Source organism: Sorex fumeus, unplaced genomic scaffold, assembly GCF_029834395.1.
Source record: "Sorex fumeus unplaced genomic scaffold, SorFum_2.1 ptg000100l, whole genome shotgun sequence".
Lineage (NCBI taxonomy): Eukaryota > Metazoa > Chordata > Mammalia > Eulipotyphla > Soricidae > Sorex > Sorex fumeus.
In genome coordinates this window covers 9,449,427-9,467,500 of record NW_026606157.1, presented here as the reverse complement: position 1 = coordinate 9,467,500, position 18,074 = coordinate 9,449,427, and the positions used below count along the sequence as shown (strand labels likewise).

At 47.7% G+C, this 18,074-nt stretch overlaps 1 protein-coding gene across 1 annotated transcript in view; it reads left to right on the top strand.

Annotated features, from left to right (window-relative positions):
- BCAT1 (branched chain amino acid transaminase 1) overlaps window positions 1–11,644 on the top strand; it is a 65,226-nt gene extending 53,582 nt beyond the window's left edge. Inside the window, 4 exon segments of the mRNA XM_056134562.1 lie at window positions 3,506–3,591; window positions 6,125–6,265; window positions 8,617–8,691; window positions 11,155–11,644. Coding sequence (XP_055990537.1) covers window positions 3,506–3,591; window positions 6,125–6,265; window positions 8,617–8,691; window positions 11,155–11,196 — 344 coding nt within the window. The 3' untranslated portion in view covers window positions 11,197–11,644.
- The last annotated feature ends 6,430 nt before the right edge of the window (window positions 11,645–18,074 follow it).

The window sequence follows — 18,074 nt, the reverse complement described above, 5'->3', positions numbered from 1 at the left end:
GGCCCTCTTGTATCCAGCAGCGTCTTGCAAAAACACAGGCTTGTTTTGAGATCAACACTTCTAAATATGACAAAAAAGTAGCCCTGAGAGGTTGCCAAGCACAAAGTCCTCTTCTTTCCAGAACGCGTTTTCAGCAGATGAGTTTTCAAGACCAGAGTTTTCCAAGTCATAGAGCTGTAGCCGAGAAAAGAGGATTATGAATTTATTTTATATTCAAAAATATTGTCTTTAACATTGTCATTTTTTTTTCCCTAACATACCCCTGTGGACCGGGTACTGAGTCTGGAGGGAGCTGGAAGGAACAGAGACCCCCATGTTTTCTCATGGCTGGGTGGTTGGGGTGTGGTTTTGGGGCCCCGGAAGTAGGTGTGCCTTGATGTCCACGTGTCCAGCTATGGGAAAGTACCTCAAGGTCGGTCCCTGACACGCTGGTCTTGACTGTCCCCAAGTCACTGAGGGTGGTGTGTCCGTGATGCTCAGGGCCTCAGGATGGCCTTCACTCTCTTTAGAATAGGTGAGTGTGGCAGCCAGGACAGACAGTGTAGGGAGCTTCCCTGTCCCGTTTCAGACTCAGGTTCGAATCCCTGACACTACCTGTGGTCCCCCAGCACACCAAAAGTAAGCTCAGAACGCCACTGGTATAGCTCGAAAACAAACAAAATTTCATTACTTCATCTTTTCAAACAGCTGCATAGTATTCCATTGTGTAGATGTACCAAAGTTTCTTTAACCAGTCATCTGTTCTCGGGCACTCGGGTTTTTTCCAAATTTCGGCTTTTGTGAATAGTGCAGCAATGAACATAGAAGTGCAGATGTCATTTTGACTGTGCTTTTTTGCCTCTCCGGGTTATATTCCCAGGAGTGGTATTGCTGGGTCAAATGGGAGCTCAATTTCTAATTTTTTGAGAATCGTCCATACCGTTTTCCAAAAGGGCTGAACCAGTTGGCATTCCCACCAGCAGTGAAGGAGGGTCCCTTTCTCACCACATCTGCGCCAGCACTGGTTGCTTTTGTTCTTTTGGATGTGGGCCAGCCTCTGTGGAAATTTACTTACAAGTGGTTCTACATGGAAAGCATCATGCTAAGTGAAATGAGCCAGAAAGAGAGGGACAGACATAGAAAGACTGCACTCAACTGGGGAATATAAAGTAACAGAATTGGAGTCGAACACCCAAGAACAGTTGAGATAAGTACCAGGAGGTCTGTCTGCTCCATGGCTTGGAAGCCGGCAGCACATGCTGGGGGAAAAGGCAGCTCAGATAGAGAAGGGAACACCAAGTAAAGGGTGTTTGGAGGACTTGCTCGGGATGCGAGATGCATGCTGAAAGTAGACTATAGACCGAACATGATGGTCTCTCAATACTTCTATTGCAAACCACAACACCCTAAAGGAAAGAGAGAGCAAAAGGGAATGCCCTGCCACAGAGGCAGGTTGGGGTGGGAGGGATGAGTGGGGGGTGGGAGGGCTACTGGGATCATTGGGGGTGGAGAATGGGCACTGGTGGAGGGATGGGCACTCCATCATTATATAACTGAAATCCAAGCACGAAAGTTTGTAAGTCTATAGCTGTACCTCATGGTGTTTCACTAATTAAAAAAATGGAGATAAATAAAATATAATAAGACGAGAGAGAGTGGCTGAAGAAATAACACGGGGAGGCACTTACTCTTGCACCCTGCTGGCCCCAGTTTGATCCCTGGCTCCACACAGTGCACCCCAAGTACCCCCGGGAATGATCCCTGAGCACTGCTAGGTGAGTCCCCACCCCAGAATGGTGAGAGCTGTTCAAGGTCCCCAGGATGAAATGGAGGGCACCCCAAGACATGGGGTGAGGCTTCCTAATGGCCTTTAATTCCTGTCAACTGTATGCCACCCTCACCAGCTAAAGGTCCCTGTCTTCAGAGAGAGTGAGTGACAGGTGGTGGTGGGTCTTGGGAGCAGTGGAGGAGCAGATATTGGCCCTCAGGGAGGCCAGCAGCCCCCAGGTGTCAGCACCCCTGTCCCCGGCTCCCAGTAGGTTGCCCATGGAGTTTTGGTTTGCTGGATTTATTTCCCCTTTGAAATACCTGCTTTGAAGTTCCTTTGAAAGACTCACCCAGGATTAGCGTTCTGTTTGCATGTGACTGGCATGGCCACCATGGGAAATATTGGAGGCATATGGGTAAGGATGACCCTGGGGGGTGTGTGTGGAGGGATAGCACAGCAGGGAGAATGTATGCTTTGCATGTGGCTGACCCGGGTTCGATTCCCAGCATTCCATGTAGTCCCCTGAGCACTGCCAGGACTAATTCCTGAGTGCAAAGCCAGGAGTAACCCCTGTACATCACAGGGTGTGACCCAAAAAACCAAAAAAAAAAAAAAAGAATCTTAAAAAATAAAAAGACCCTGAGGCTGGGGAGGTAGTTCTGCATGCCTTTTTAATCCCTGGCACCACATATGGTCCCTAGAGCCCTGCCAGGAATGATTCCAGAGCACAGAGCCAGGAGCAAGCCCTGAGCACCACTGGGTGTGGCCCAGGCACCCAGACCCCCAATACACACACAAATGACCCTGGAGACACTGAGGCTCTGGGAACTCACTCTCGTCTGCACGGGCTCCTCACACTGTCCTGAGGTTTGGAGGTGACCGTGTTCCTAAAGGAAAAAAAAAGTTTTGTCTTGGGTTGTACCCAGTGTGTCAGAGCCCACGCCTGGCTCTGTAGTCAGGGATCACTGCGGACGGGGCTCATGGGATCCATGTGAGGCCAGGGATGGAGCGGGTGGGCCACATGCAGAGCAAGTGCCCACCCTGCTGGCCTGAGTGAAATTCTGCGGGTATCTGATTACAAACCAGCTCTTCCCCTAATGTGGATTTTTCAAAATTTTTCCAAAGAGACTTGTTGTTACTGTGTTTGACTAGGCTGGAGTGATAGCACAGTGGTAGGGTGTTTGCCTTGCGTGCAGCCAGCCTGGCCAAGCTGGGTTCGATTTCTCAACCCCTCTCGGAGAGCCCGGCAAGCTCCCGAGATGAACAACGGGAAGACAGTGTTTTTTTTTTTTTCCAAAGAGAATGGGATAACGGTTTCTTTTACATTCTTTTCCATTGGATAAGGAAACATGGAAAATGATTTGATGAGTGGCTGTGTTTTTTTTGGGGGGGGTCACACCCGGCGATGCACAGGGGTTACTCTTGGCTCTGCACTCAGGAATTACTCCTGTCGGTGCTCGGAGGACCATATGGGATGCTGGGAATCGAATCCGGGTCGGCCTGTGCAAGACAAACGCCCTACCCGCTGTGCTATCGCTCCAGCTCCAAGTAGCGTTTCTTTGTGTTTTTTTTTTTTTCCTTCCTCACGTCTTCTTTGCCTCTCAGGACCTCCTTGGCATGCAGGTGGATTCAGGGAATTTGGCCACGTGGGACAGTAACCCTATCCATGTCGTACTCCTGGCAATGTTGCCAGAGGGGGCTTAAAAGGAACTTAGCTGTGACTTAAGCTTGACCTTCTCCCCCTGTTTCTCCTGACAGAGGAAGAGCTGGCGACCCCTCCGCTAGATGGCATCATCCTCCCTGGCGTGACTCGACAGAGCATCCTGGACCTGGCGCGCTCATGGGTGGGTCCTGGCCGCCTGCCGCCGCCTCCATAAACACGAACCAGTCGTCCAAATAAGCTAACTCAGTGTTGAGATAAAATCCCGTGGTCTAACCCAGGTTATCTAATCTCCCCATTTCATTTGACTCCTCTTGGCAGACTCTGGAGCAACTATTGTTTCTAGGGAGGACACAGAGAAACCAGTTTGGCCAGCTCTCCTGGGAGGGGAAGAAGGAGGCTGGAATCCCAGTCTCCAGCCCAGAAGGCATTTCCCGACCAGCTCCCCTGGCTTCTAGTTTGTGTTTGCATCTAGGCAGGCTTTTACTGTTCACGTCTGCAGTGAGGTGGCCGTGAGACAGAGTTCTCCTCTGCCTGTTTCTTGCAGTGTAACTGTGCTTGGCATAAGAATGAAAGAGTTTGACGGATGCGTAAATGTTTACTAACACAACATGATTAGTTTAGCTGCCTTCCTGTTTCTCTGCCTCCCCAGTTTGTTCTCTCTCTCTCTCTCTCTCTCTCTCTCTCTCTCACACACACACACACACACACACACACACACACACACGTTTATTTTGAAATCAAAACACTGGAAAGAAGAAGACTTCCTCATCCCTGTGGCAACTCTCTGCCTCCCTGGTTCACACACACACACACACACACACACACACACACACACACACACACACACGTTTATTTTGAAATCAAAACACTGGAGAGAAGTAGACTTCCTCATCCCTGTGGCAACTCTCTGCCTCCCTGATTCACACACACACACACACACACACACACACACACACACACACACACACACACATTTATAGACTTCCTCATCCCTGTGGTAAAGGCCAGGGTGTATGAGACATAGGACATGGAGTGAACTGGTTATCTGGCAGACGCTTTTGGATGGAACGACTGACCCTTGTTTAAGTGTTCTCTGGGGCACCTCAAAGGTGTTGAGTGCTGGGCTCTAAGACTGCTAGACACATGTTTAGAAACACATGCTCCGAGCAGCATGAACCAGCAGTTTCCTCTGGAAGAGACTTTGAATATAGAGGAAACAGGCTATAAATAATCCCCCCAAACCCCAAAGTAGACAAGACCCAACTGCCACATGCCTGCTGACATTTACAAACTGTTGGTATAATTTCAAACAGCTTGCCCTGTCCTAGATGTGTTTGCAGTTGGAAGGATGTATTTTCGAAGCTCAGTAATTTTTGTTGTATTAAGGGGGAAACAAAAATCAACCAAGTACAGAAGGTTTGATGACAAGTTGCAAGTGGGAAAGCTTCCCCACACTAATGATTTGCTAGCATGAAAAATAGGTTATTATGGAGGAAATGTTCTCTTGACTCCTTCGCTGTAATTTATTTTAAAAGCTATTTTAAAACAGTGAGACATAAATGCCAAGAGGCATGTGGGGGGTTACCATTACTTGCCAGACCGGGGAAATTGTCCAAAGATAAGTAACGGTGAGCACAGTGAAAACAATTCTGTTTATTTACAAGAGACTGTTTTGTTTTGTGTTATTTTTCGTTTTCCAGAACATAGAATTCAGCTTGTTTTCAGTGAACTTGGCTGACTTTCTGGAATTTATTTACCACTGGACCATATAATTGCAATTGCAGACTGAGATAGATTTGAAATTTGTAAAAAGCCTTATTTCTATTGCAGGCATAATTTCTTAACTTTGTGACATTTTATAGCATGAGGTATTGTAATGTTTTGAATCTTGCCTGTGATTTCAATTTTAACAATTGAGAATTTGTATTAAATGCTCATCTTAATCTCGAGTATTTTATTATTATTATTATTATTGTTATTATTGTTTGTGCTGTCAGGGATCAAATCCAGGGTCTCACACAAGCACAGCAAATGCTCTACCACTGAGCCATGCCCTGGTCCCTTATCTTTCTCTTTAAAATTAGCCAGGTCTAGTTAGAAACAGGAGCAGAAGTCCAGAACTGTGGGCGTGGTTTGTTCTGTGGGCGTGGTTTGTTCTGTGGGCGTGGCTGGTCCTGTGCGAGTGGTTGGTTCTGTGGGCATGATTGGCTCTGTGGGCGTGGTCTGTCCTGTGGATGAGGTTTATCCTATGGGTGTGGCTTATTCTGGGTCCTTTAGTTTTGTGGGCGCTTTTTTCCCCCCCTGTGGTTGGCTCTGTGGGCGTGGCTTGTCCTGGGGGCGTGGTCTGTTCTGGGGCGTGGTTGGTTCTGAGGGTGTGGCTTCTCCTATAGGCGTGGTTTATCCTGTGGGCGTGGTCTGTGCTGTGGGCGTGGCTGGTTCTGTGGCCGTAGTTTGTCCTATGGGCATCATTTGTTCTGGAGGCGTGGTCTGTTCCGGGGGTGTGGCTTGTCCCATGGGCGTGGCCTGTTCTGGAGGCGTGGTTGGTCCTGGAGGCCTGGTTTCTCCCATGGGCGTGACTCTGGGGGCGTGGCTTGTCCCGTGGGGGCGTGGTCTGTTCTGGGGGCGTGGCTTGTCCTCTGGGCAAGATTCCGGGTGAAGTTGGTCCTGGGGTCTTTGCCTTCAGAGAATGTTCGCTCATGTCTGCTTGGTTGCAGGGGGAGTTTAAGGTCTCGGAGCGGTACCTGACCATGGGCCAGCTGACGGCGGCGCTGGAGGGCGGCCGGGTGCGGGAGATGTTCGGCTCCGGGACCGCCTGTGTGGTCTGCCCGGTCTCCGAGATCCTGTACGAGGGCCAGGTAGGTCGACGTCTCACTGCCCGTCCTGGGGGCCAGAAGTCCGGAGATCCACGCCCCTCTCTAATTGCCCATGCCGGGGCATCTCCGGGGATGCTGTCCCCCTTCTGGCCACTGAGCGACAGGACAGCGCGTAGGGCACTTGCCTTGCACTGGCCTACCTGGGTTTGGTCCCCTGCACCCCCTAGGGTCCCCTGAGCCTGGCCAGTGGAGGTCCCTGAGCGCAGAGCCACGAGTAAGCCCTGAGCACCCTTAGATCACTGTATCACTATCATCCCGTTGTTCATTGATTTGCTCGAGCAGGCGCTGGTAACGTCTCCGTTCATCCCATTCATCCCAGCACAGAGATTTTTAGCAGGCTCTCCTTACTCGTCCTTCCCAATGGTGCCGTATCAGAGGCTCTTTCAGGGTCAGGGGAATGCGACCAGTTATTGTTACTGGTTTTGGCATCTCCAATATGCCATGGGGAGCAGCACCACTAGATATGTCCCCCAAACCAAAAAAAAAAAAAAAAAGAAAGAAAGAAAAGAAAACTAAATGGGGGAGGAGGCAAAGAGGAAAACTCACTGGATTAGCCACTCCTTCATTAATCTTATTTATACCGCTTTATAAGACCTAAAAATACTGCATTATTATTGTTGTTATTGTTTGGGGGCTGTGACACAGTCCCAGCTGTGCTCAGGGATTACTCCTTTCTCTGTGCTCAGGGGCTTGCTCTTGGCAGGGCTTGGGGCCGCACATGGGGTGCAGGAGATGGAATCAGGCTCAGGCACATGCAAGGCAAGCACCTAACCTGCTGTGCTCCTTCCGGCTACTCCAAAAATTCTTTGAAGTCAAAACTGCCCATTGCCGTGGTGGTGGTGACCACTGGGACCAGCCCATGTCTCCCGGGGCCCGTGGGAGACATCCTGTGCTCTGCCAGGGAGCTATTCCTGGGCTTCCCCAAACAGACCTGGTGCCTTTCTAAAGTCTTCCAGAGGAATTAGTGGTTGGGTGGGGGAACGTACTTGCAGGGCATTCATCAGATTTCCCATATGCTCGGCACTTGCTTGCTTGTTGGTGAGTTTGCTTTTTCCGTCACAACAAAGCTCCAAAACTCTGTAACTTATACACATGCAGATATCATTCTCAAAAGGTGATTGGTCAAACTCATTACTGTTAAATATGCTTTTGTGGCTTTTATTCACAGTTTACTTATGGTTTTTTTTGTTGTTGTTGTTCAGCGTCATAATTATTTTTCCTTAGCTGATTGAATTGACCCTTTCCGCCCTCCCCCAAATAATTTCATTGTTGGGTGCATCCTTGCCTCAGATTCCTTTGCTTTTCGGGAATGACCTCTGATAGAATCCCACCTATAGCTGATTGAAAAGCTTTGGTTTTTGCCTTGTTTTCAGGATAGCATCTTGGTAATGAATCACTGGGCCATTTTAAGCTTGTTTTTTGGGCTCCACCCAGAGGTGTTCAGGGGCTACTCCCTGCTCCGTTCCGGGAACCACGCGGTGTTGGGACGGGAACCCAGAATTCCTTACAAAGACTGAGCTCCACCCTTTGAACATCTCTCTCCAGCCCGATGGCCCGCTTTTGAACGGTTGGGTTGTTAAGTCAGAGAGTTTTCACTTAAAGTTAACATTATTTAAGACATCTGTAAAGTTTAAAAGGTCTTTCATTTAAAAAAAAACATTTTCAAGTAAAAATATTAATCTGACTTGACTCAGACTATTCAGAGTCAAAGGGTGCATCTCAGGATGCTCAAGGCAGGGTAATAAAAGCGAGGTCAGAGACTCTCCCTGAAGCATCACCAGCTCTTAGGGCATGAACAGGCACGAGCATACAAAATTGGGGCATGAGATCTCTCAGCCCTGAATTTACCCCATGCCAACATTGTGAGGTTGTGCCAGCATTTAGTTGGGAAGAGGAAAAAGGTATAGACACAGCTTTTGGGAAGACTGAGGCTTGCTTGAGCCCCCAGCCCTGTTGGGAAATTTTTGTGTGGTATCCCTGATGCTAGAAGAGCTCGGAAAGTTCTGGAAGGGTCTGGAAAGTTCTGGAAAGTTCTGGAAGAGTCTCAAAGCCTAGCCTGCCTAGGGTCTGGAAAGTTCTAGGAGGGTCTCTAAGTCTAGCCAGCCTATCAGAAACCCCTTCTCCCTTTATCCATCACTTGCTTCTCACCAGCATAGAAATCAGCATAGCCATCACCTATCCTGGTGACTTTGTAGATTCCACTAAAAGAGAGGCCCATTGGCTTGGGAGCCAGGGTATGAGATCAGGCTACCCGGTGCCATGTGGCACATTGGGGGCCCTGGTCCCTGGCACAGGATCAGCCTCAGCGAGGTCCACCCGCTCTCCTCCCACAGACTCTCCACATTCCCACCATGGACCACGGGCCGAAGCTTGCAAGCCGGATCTTGGACAAGCTGACGGATATTCAGGTAAGGACTTCTTCCTGTAAAATGCCATTTTATTTCCATCAAGATTAGAAGCCAGTCCTGTTGTAAGTGCCGCCATTGGTTCAGCCAAGTAGGCTTAAGGATTCTCTGTGGAACCAAGTGAAGACAGAAATGAGAAAGATAAATTTAAAAGAAGGGGAGAAATGTTGTAGGAGACTCCAAGTTACTTGGCGTCAAACAAATGTCAGGAACATTGTAAAATATAATCTCCTCCTCTTCCCCCTGCCATTGGGCCTTTGGGGCCACACCTGGCAGTGCCCAAGGAAATGTGGTTCTGGGGAGTGAACCCACAGCTCCTGGGTGCCACGCTTGCACTCCAGCCTCTGAGGACTTAGAAAAAGAGGGACATGCAGGTGCCTGTGGGTGGCACTGCCGCTGGTTGTTGTAAGCATTGTGCAGAGGAAGTACCACCTTGCAGATTATTCTCCTGCTTCACTAGAACGATCCGGTGAACGTGAGAGTCTGGGGCCATTTCTGCCTTGAGGTGAAGTCAGGAGCTTGCCGTTAATTAAGTGCCACCCTAGCATTCTCCTGTAAACGAATAATGTTCCTCCAAGTACCACCCCCATGAGAATCTGGTGTTAAGCACACCTTGGATACCTCAAGAACCAAGTGAGGTAGCCTCAGTGTGTTGGCCACGTGTTGGGGGCGAGAGGGGTGGCACGGGCCGGTCCAGTCTTGGGGTGTTACAACTGACTGGAGTGAGGACACCTGTCCTGTGTCCCTGGGCGCCTGCCTTCCTCCTGAACACCAGTCTTGGGAGAAAGAACCGAACTTCTCTGGACTCAAATCTATCAGCTTTGCCTTGTAATATTCTCCTGTCACTCTTTCATTTGTTTGTTTATTTGGTTTGGGGCCACACCCGGAGGAGCTCAGGGCTTACTCCTGACTCTGCACTCAGGCATTATTCCTGGCGGGGCTCAGGGAACCACATGGAATGCTGAAGATTTAACCAGGGTCAGCTGCACGCCAGGCAAACACCCTACCCACTGTACTCTCTCTCCAGCTCTCTGCCTTGAGATTTTTATTTGAATTATCCACCACCCAGGTGGCGTTTGATTGTCACCTGCCAGAGTTCAGATGTTCTGAGTTCCCTGTCTTAGTACATCTCTTGCATGCATCTCAGAGTGCTGTGATTTTTATGTGAAGTCACAAAGTCACGAGAGAGCTACAACTAAGTACATATTAATGCTGCTACTGTTTCAAAGAAGTATGAAAATCAGGATGCTGACATAAGACCAAGAACTTGGCATTTAGGGAACAGAGTGGCTGTTCAGATCCACAGGGCTTGTCAACGTAGTAGTTTGTTCATGAATATAAAATTTTCTCTGAAGGGGGCGCTGTTTGAGCAGCGACTCTCCAATTTGGGCCCCCAGCAGAATCACCAGGAGGGGTGTGAGCGGCAGCTGGAGGCCTTGAGGCCCTTTCCTGCTCCCTCCCATTCCCTGGGCTGCCTCCACCTGGTCATCATCAAGGGTCCTACCCCCTTGTGTGTGGTGGCCACATATCTGGGTCTGGTGTTCACATATCTGGTTGCAGTGCTCACGTGCTCCACCTCGGTGCTTGCCAGGGACTGCTGGGGCCTTGCAATAGCACCGGTGCTCCCCAGGCTGAAGGTGGTGTTTGCTCGCCAGGTCTCAGCCCCTGAAATCGTTGACCTTGTACACAAGACTTGCAGGCAGAATTGTGGTGGGGAGTGCACTGGCCACCGAACTCTCCCACTTTCCCAGGAATGGAAATACCCTGTGGACATCATGTCCTTGAGGTGATGCTGACCTGTCAGGTGAGCCCCTCGCTGGGGACCCAGACGTGAGCCACAGAGTGCTGAGGACCGGGTGCTTCCTGAGTCCCGAGGATCGGCCGCAAACGGGTTCAGCTGCGAGAGCGATGCTGGCTGGGGAACTGGTTTCACGTTGCCCTGTGCACGCATTTTCCTGACTCTTAGAAATTGTCTCTCCCTCCCTCCCTTCTCTCTATCTTGGGTTTTTTTTCCCCTTGGAGTTTTCTTTATAGTGTGAATATACTTGAATTTTAGATTTATAGAAATCAGTCTTGAATAGACAACCAGAAAACTGAGCACAGAGAAAGAGCAGAAAGTCTATTTTCACAACAGTTTGTGTAAAATGATGAGGGGATGACTCATGGTCTGATTGCTCATAGATCACAGATACGCTGAAAGGTAACGCCACAGGTCCCAGTACCAAGTAATGAGTTCATCTTTTTATGGCTGCATAGTATTCCATTGTGTATAAAGACCACAGCTTCATCATTCGTCCGTCGTTGGACATGAGTGTTCCCATACCCTGGCTATTGTATGAAGCCCGGACTATGCTTTCAATGTTTAGAAGTGAGGAGAACCTTCTGTGCAACTCCCGCTGGCATGAGTTAACATATAAATCGCACTGTTTGCTTTTCTGCTGACGTGACTCCTTGCTTCTCTTGCAGTATGGACGAGAAGAGAGTGACTGGACTGAGCTGGTGTCCTGAGTGCACCGTCCTGGGCCACCTGTGTGCTGCTGGACCAGACCCAACCGCTGCTTTGGACTTAGGATAGATTTCCATGGTTCCGTGTCTATAGTTGTGCTTCAGTGTAGTTTGTCTGTCTCCAGCCGGTGATGGCATCCTCGGGTTGGAGGAAATGAACTGCATTCCTCAAATGGTGTCTCGCAAACTTGGTGGTAGAAACTCACCTCGCCTTTCTCTTAGAAAGACAGATGATCGTCCAAGCCCAGAGCCTAGAATTTCCCTCCATGATCTAGTTCCTGCCTTCATCCTTCACAGAGACATCACAGTGTCTCCTTGTCCTTTGGCATAAATTATGTTCTGCTTTTTAACCAAATGAGCGTTTCTGGGTTTACAAGTTGATTTGAGTAAAGTGCATAGGTAACATTTCCAGATATTCAACTTTATCCTTGGACAGCGTCTTTTTTGTTTTTTGTTTTTTAAATCAGGATGGAAAATCTGGGTTGCTGCCATCACCTTGTCTTGAACGGGGCTTCAGCCCACCCGGAGGGAATGCTGACTCTTCTTCCTGGTGTCCCAGTGGGCACCCGGGCTGTCGCGGGTGCCAGCTGTCCTGTGACCTTTCCATCTGTGCAGTCACCAGCTGTGTGTCAGATGCCAGTATAAGATAGAGGACTCCCTGCGGGTCCCCAGTGGTGGGCACATGCAGGGCAAAGCGTGAGCGAGTGAACACTTGAGCTTCTGCGGAAGCGTGCCTTCTTTCCTTCTCTGTCATAGAAGTCTGCCTGAGGGGAGCGACTGTCTACACTGCATCTTCAACTCTGCGTTAGAGTGGGTGGCTGTCTACACTACATCTTCAACTCTGAATTAGAGCGGGTGGCTATCTACACTGCATCTTCAACTCTGAGTTAGAGCGGGTGGCTCTCTACACTGCATCTTCAACTCTGAGTTAGAGTGGGTAGCTGTGTACACTGCATCTTCTCCTCTGCGTTAGAGCAGTCACTCTTTACACTGCATCTTCACCTTTGTGTTAGAGCGGGTGGCTGTCTATATGGAATCTTCACCTCTGCATTAGAGCGGGTGGCTGTCTACACTGCATCTTCAATTCTGAGTTAGAGTGGGTAGCTGTGTACACTGCATTTTCACCTCTGTGTTAGAGCAGTGACTCTTTACACTGCATCTTCACCTTTGTGTTAGAGCGGGTGGCTGTTTATACTGCATCTTCACCTCTGTGTGAAAGCGGAGGGCTCTCTACACTGCATCTTTATCTCAGACTATCTTTCTTCATGGGCTGACTGCTGGTTTGTTGGAAGAAATTATCCCATGCGTGAAGCCTGTCTTGGAGAGGGAGCCCCAACTCTAGGGGAAGGTGGGAAGTTGGGAGCCACACTAATCCAGGTGGAAACAGGTACCTCAGGTGTCAAGTTCAGCCCATCAACTCATTTCCAGTGGGGTGAGAAACCCAGGGCTCTATTCTGGTTCTCCCACTCCAGGAATCAGTGGGGCATGTGCTTGGGATCAGCGGGAGTGGGACAAGGGGCTACATTCATGGAGCTGAGGGTTAAAGTTGTGCTTGGCTTTTCCTAGGGGCGATCTTGGCTGACTTACTTCTGGATGGTCTTATATTCTGGTCTTATATTCTGCTTTCCTTCCTCCCCCTCAACTTTCGTTCTTTTTCTTTTTCATCCTGATTACTTTCATCTTACTGCTCCGAGTTTATTCTCTTCTCAGGGCAAAGGGGGAAACATTCTGAATGTTCCAGGCCTCAGCCGGACAGTTCAGCAGCTCCTAGCTGGTGGGCTCTGGGTCTTTCCCCAGACCTTTGCCTATAGGGTCTTTGCCTGTCGGGGAGGGTCTTGTGTGCAGAGAGGAGGAGGGCAACATATTGTTCAGGGGGTGTTCCCCTGGGGGGCTGAAGTCCTCAGAGGGTTTCAGGCCTTGGGAACTTTGTTCTCTCTATACAAGGGATTTTTGAAGAGTATCTTTTTTTTCCTTCACTGAGTCCAGTGGCCTCATTTTTTTTTAATTAGTGAAACACCATGAGGTACAGTTATAGACTTATAAGTTTTTGTGCTTGGGTTTCAGTTATACAATGATCGATACCCATCCCTCCACCAGTGCCCATCCTCCACCACCACGGGTTCCAGCATCCCTCCCACCCCCCAACCCCCCGTCCCACCCTGCCTCTGTGGCAGGGCATTTACCCTTGTTCTCTCTCTCTTCTTTTGGGTACTGTGTTTTGCAAGAGAGGCATTGAGTGCCGTGGCCTCATTTTTAACACAGTAAACTAGAAAAGACTTCTGTGCGATCTAAAGCTGTGAAGTAGAACCTACTTGCTAAACTCACATTCTTATTGGAAGTGGAAATCCTTGTTTGCCATAAATACATTTGTTACTTCACCTCTTTAGTGCCTGAAGACATATCCATTGTAAAAAAAAAAATCACAGGACAGCATTTCTAGAATTATCTGTGATTTCGCTCTTAAAATTTTAAGAGCATTTCACATATTTTAGCGAAGACTAAGGAATAAGTTTCTTTTTCATTTTCCCTTTTTTTTAAAAATTGAGTTCTCGAGTGCAGGATATAACTCTAACTCAAGTGGTGAACATGTGTCTTACATGTGTGGGGTCCTGGCTCTGGTCCCTGGCACCTCAAGTCTAAGTATTATCCCCCCACCCCACCCCGCAAAACTGGAGATCTAATACATAGAACATACTCTGCTATTCCTGTTAAAGCAGCAAGACAGGAAATTGACCTTGCTACTAACTTGCTAAATAGATTTCAAAGGAACATCCGCATGTCTTTTTTCCGTGTGCACTGTTTGTTTAATTGCAGTGGATTAATACAGCAAGGGTAGCACATTATAACTAGGCAATTATCCATTCTTTAAGACTTAGTTATCGTCACACTAATTGATCATTTAAGGCGCAAGATAGTCTAGCATTAGGAACATGTGAGACTAATCTGCTCAGAAAGATCAACAAATTAATATTGTTGCGGATATTTGCATAATTGGCTGCAATTATTTAATGTTTAATTGGGTTGATCAAATGAGATTCAGCAATTCACATGTGCATGAATATAAACAGAACTGGTGGTACTTAAAATGATAATGATTAACTTATTTTGCATGTTCCATTCCTCCCACTTTTCCTGGTTTTTACATTTCAGATGAAAGTTTGTCAGCCTTTTTTTCCCGAAGCACATGAAGGAAAACTAAGATTTTGAAACGAAGGGTTCAGAGCGAGACAAACCTGATCATTTCCTGTAGACCCAACTCCAAACTTCCGTTGTTCCTCTCAGTTCTTAGGGCGACCTCCTTTGACCTTAGCTTTCAAAAAAATAGCAAAGGGAAAGGGGGATGGAAAAAAAAATGGCGAAGAAGCTGTCAGAATCCCTTTTCTCCAGGTGAACGCTCTGTACTCTTCCCCAACATTGCTGTCAAGTAAAATGCCTCCCAGAGCAGTAAGCCAGCCCTGAGTAGCTTCACTCTCGCACACTGATTCGTGTTCTTTCTTCCTGCCACTTTGGCTCTTGGGAGAATTTTATCTGGGATCAGAGAGTACGGGGGTCAGGTGCTTGCCTTAGGGGCTGCTGAGCCCAGTTCTACTTTGAGTACTACCTATTGACCATCCCCAGGAGTTGCTCCTGAGCACAGAGCCAAGAATTATCCGTGATCTCACACATACAATTTTATTTATTTATTTTTTTTTATTAGTGAAACACCATAAGGTACAGTTGTAGATTTACAAATTTTTGTGCTTGGGTTTCGATTATACAAGGATCAAGTACCCATCCCTCCAGCAGTGCCCATTTTCCACCACCACGGATCCCAGTATCCCTCCCACGCCCCCATTCCCCCTCCCACCCTGCCTCTGTGGCAGGGCATTCCCTTTTGTTCTCTCTCTCCTTTTGGGTGTTGTGGTCTGCAAAAGAGGCATTGAGTGGCACTCATGTTCAGTCCATAGTCTACTTTCAACCTGTATCTCCCCTCCTGGGAGGATCTTCCAAACACCCTTTATTTGGTGCTCCCTTCTCTATCTGAGCTGCCCTTTCCCCTAGAGTGTCCAGCTGGCCTCTAAGCCATGGAGTAATCCTCCTGGTACTGATCTCGGCTATTCTTAGGTATTAATCTCCTATTTTGTTACTTTATGTCCCCCAGATGAATGCAATCTTTTTATGTCTATCCCTCTCTTTCTGACTCATTTCGCTTAGCATGATACTTTCCATGTGGTACCACTTGTATGTAAATTTCATGACTTCATCTTTTCTAACAGCTACATAATACTCCATTGTGTAGGACACATAAAATTTTTAAGAGCATTTACATGTTTGCTCCGAGCACTGCAGGGGGGTTCTCTGAGTGCCCCCAACCCCGACAAGGGTATCTAAACGGCTGGACTTTCCTCCATCAGAGCGTCCCTGAGCCTGAGATGGCAATTAATGAGTATATATTGGTTGAAAGACTCGAGGAACCTTTTCTTAAAGCCATAGTTTCAACCGCACTTTGGGGGGGCTTGTTGTTCACTGATCACTGCCCTGTCACTGTGTTCTTTCTCCTTAACATGCTTCTTTTAAAGATATGTCCCATTTACTCTGCGTGGGAGTCTATCTTCAGCAGAAAATGAAACTTGTTTGCTTTTGGTGAGTAATTTTAGAGCCAACAACTCTTCACTGGCTGCCCGAAGCAGAGGGTGTGATAGGGGAATGTCCTCCCACTGGACCAGACCCACGTATCCTTCCTGTCCTGTGAGTTTCTTCTCGTGTGTGTCTCTGTGCAAATTGCATTCTCTCGGCCATTAGAGAACAAATGCTTTGTTGGGACCCGAGTGGAATTCGTCCAGCTGTTGCTCGGAAGTCTCCCTCTCAAGGAGGCAGAGGCCTCCGACTGTCTGGTTAACTTCATCTGCTCACTGACCAAGATCCTGGGACTGAAGTGAATTTGGTCCCTTGTTGATTGATTTCTCACAAATGTGCATCTAACCCAACTAGGACATTCTTATTAGAAAATAAAGGGTGTGTAGACACTGGAGCGATAGCACAGTGGGTAGGGTGTTTGCCTTGCACGTGGCCGACAAGGCCAACCCGAGTTCAATTCCTTTGCCCCTCTTGGAGAGCCCCATAAGGTACCGAGAGTATCTCGCCTGCACGGCAAAGCCTGGAAAGCTCTCCGTGACATATTCTATATGCCAAACACAGTAACCAGTCTGACAATGTTACTGGGCCCGCTTGAGCAAATCGATGAACAGTGGGAGGACAGGGACAGTGACAGTGACATTCATTTATTTTCTGGAGCTACTACTTTAGTACTCGAATGAATTCTTTGCTATAAAAGCAGTATTTAATAGATAATGTGTAGGCAAAGATTCGTCCTCTCTCAAGACATCACAAAGAATGTTTTCTCCTCACTCTGAGGCCCTGGTCCTTCCTCCCAGGCCTTCCTTTCCTCTAGTGTGAAACTGCTCAGTGTTTGGGCTGACTCAGCCCCCTTCCTACCTGATCTAAGTCTCTTGGGTTGCTTCTGAGCCTCTGAGCTCGGATGTGGGTCAACTGAATTCTTTGGAGCACTGTTAAGTTGTCGTGGGCCGTCTAACTAAGGAACACCTTCAATCACAGCGTCTTTGAACAAAGATAACGTTCGTAGTGTGAGATGGTGTGGAAAAATGTCTCTTATGGATCAGACTGTTGAAAAGAGTTAGCTAGAAGTTGATTGCTTCAGCCACCCAGAAAATAACAGGTGCAAGACTGACTTTCATAAAAAGTATTTTTTACGGTAATTTTTCACTTTATTGAAGTTACAAAAATGACTGGATAAAGTATTGCAATCATCGATTTGCTCGAGCGGGCCCAGTAACGTCTCCATTGGAGACTTTGTTGTTACTGTGTCTGGCATATCGAATACTCTCGGTAGCTTGCCAGGCTCTCCAAGAGGGGCGGAGGAATCAAACTCGGGTTGGCCATGTTGGCTGCGTGCAAGGCAGACGCCCTACTCGCTGTGCTATCGCTCCTATGCCAAACACAGTAACAACAAAGTCTCCAATGGAGACGTTATTGGGTCCGCTTGAGCAAATCGACGAGCAACGGGAGGGCCTTTACCTTTACCTTTTAAAGTATTGCAAAGGGGGACTGGAGGCATAGTACAGCGGGTAGGGTGTTTGCTTTGCTCATGGTCAATCTACGTTTGGTTCCCGGTACCCCATATGGTCCCCCAAGCACTGCTAGAGTAATTCCTGAACTCAGAGCCAGGAGTAACCTTGAGCATTGGTGTGGCCCCAAAACAAAACAAACCAAAAAAAAAATTTGCAGATTTGTTATCATTGCCAAAATACCAATTTAAAAAAGAAAGGTAGAGAAAAGTGATTTATTTTTTCATCTCCAGAATTCATACTGTACTAGAAGACTTTTTTGATATTAACTTGCTTTGATATTAACTTTGATATTGTAAAGGTTGATACTGAAACATACCAACAGGATATAGTACTATTTGTGGGTAAATCAATCCCTGGGACCAGTGATATGTAAACACATTTGCTTTTGACATGGAACTCAGCTTAGACAATGAAATGGCCTTACCATCTATTGGCTAAGAGCAAAGAAGTATCATCTTATTGTGTGAGAGCATCTAGTTTTCATCTCATGGGAGATCCCGTGAATAAGACATAAACCTTGAGCTGTGTGATGTTCAATATATCGAATTCCAAGGTGACTGAAGTGATCATTTGTCAGCTTTGGAATCAGGAATGAATGAAAGTGCAGTTTCACTGATTTCTTTCACAATCCTCCTTATTGAGTGAAGGAGAGAAGAATCCAGGGAAAGGACAACAGGAGGCAGAGACAGAATGGAGTGATAGAATCAGGTGGAAAGAGGATTGAAGTGTGGCTCAACAGAAGACCACTTAACC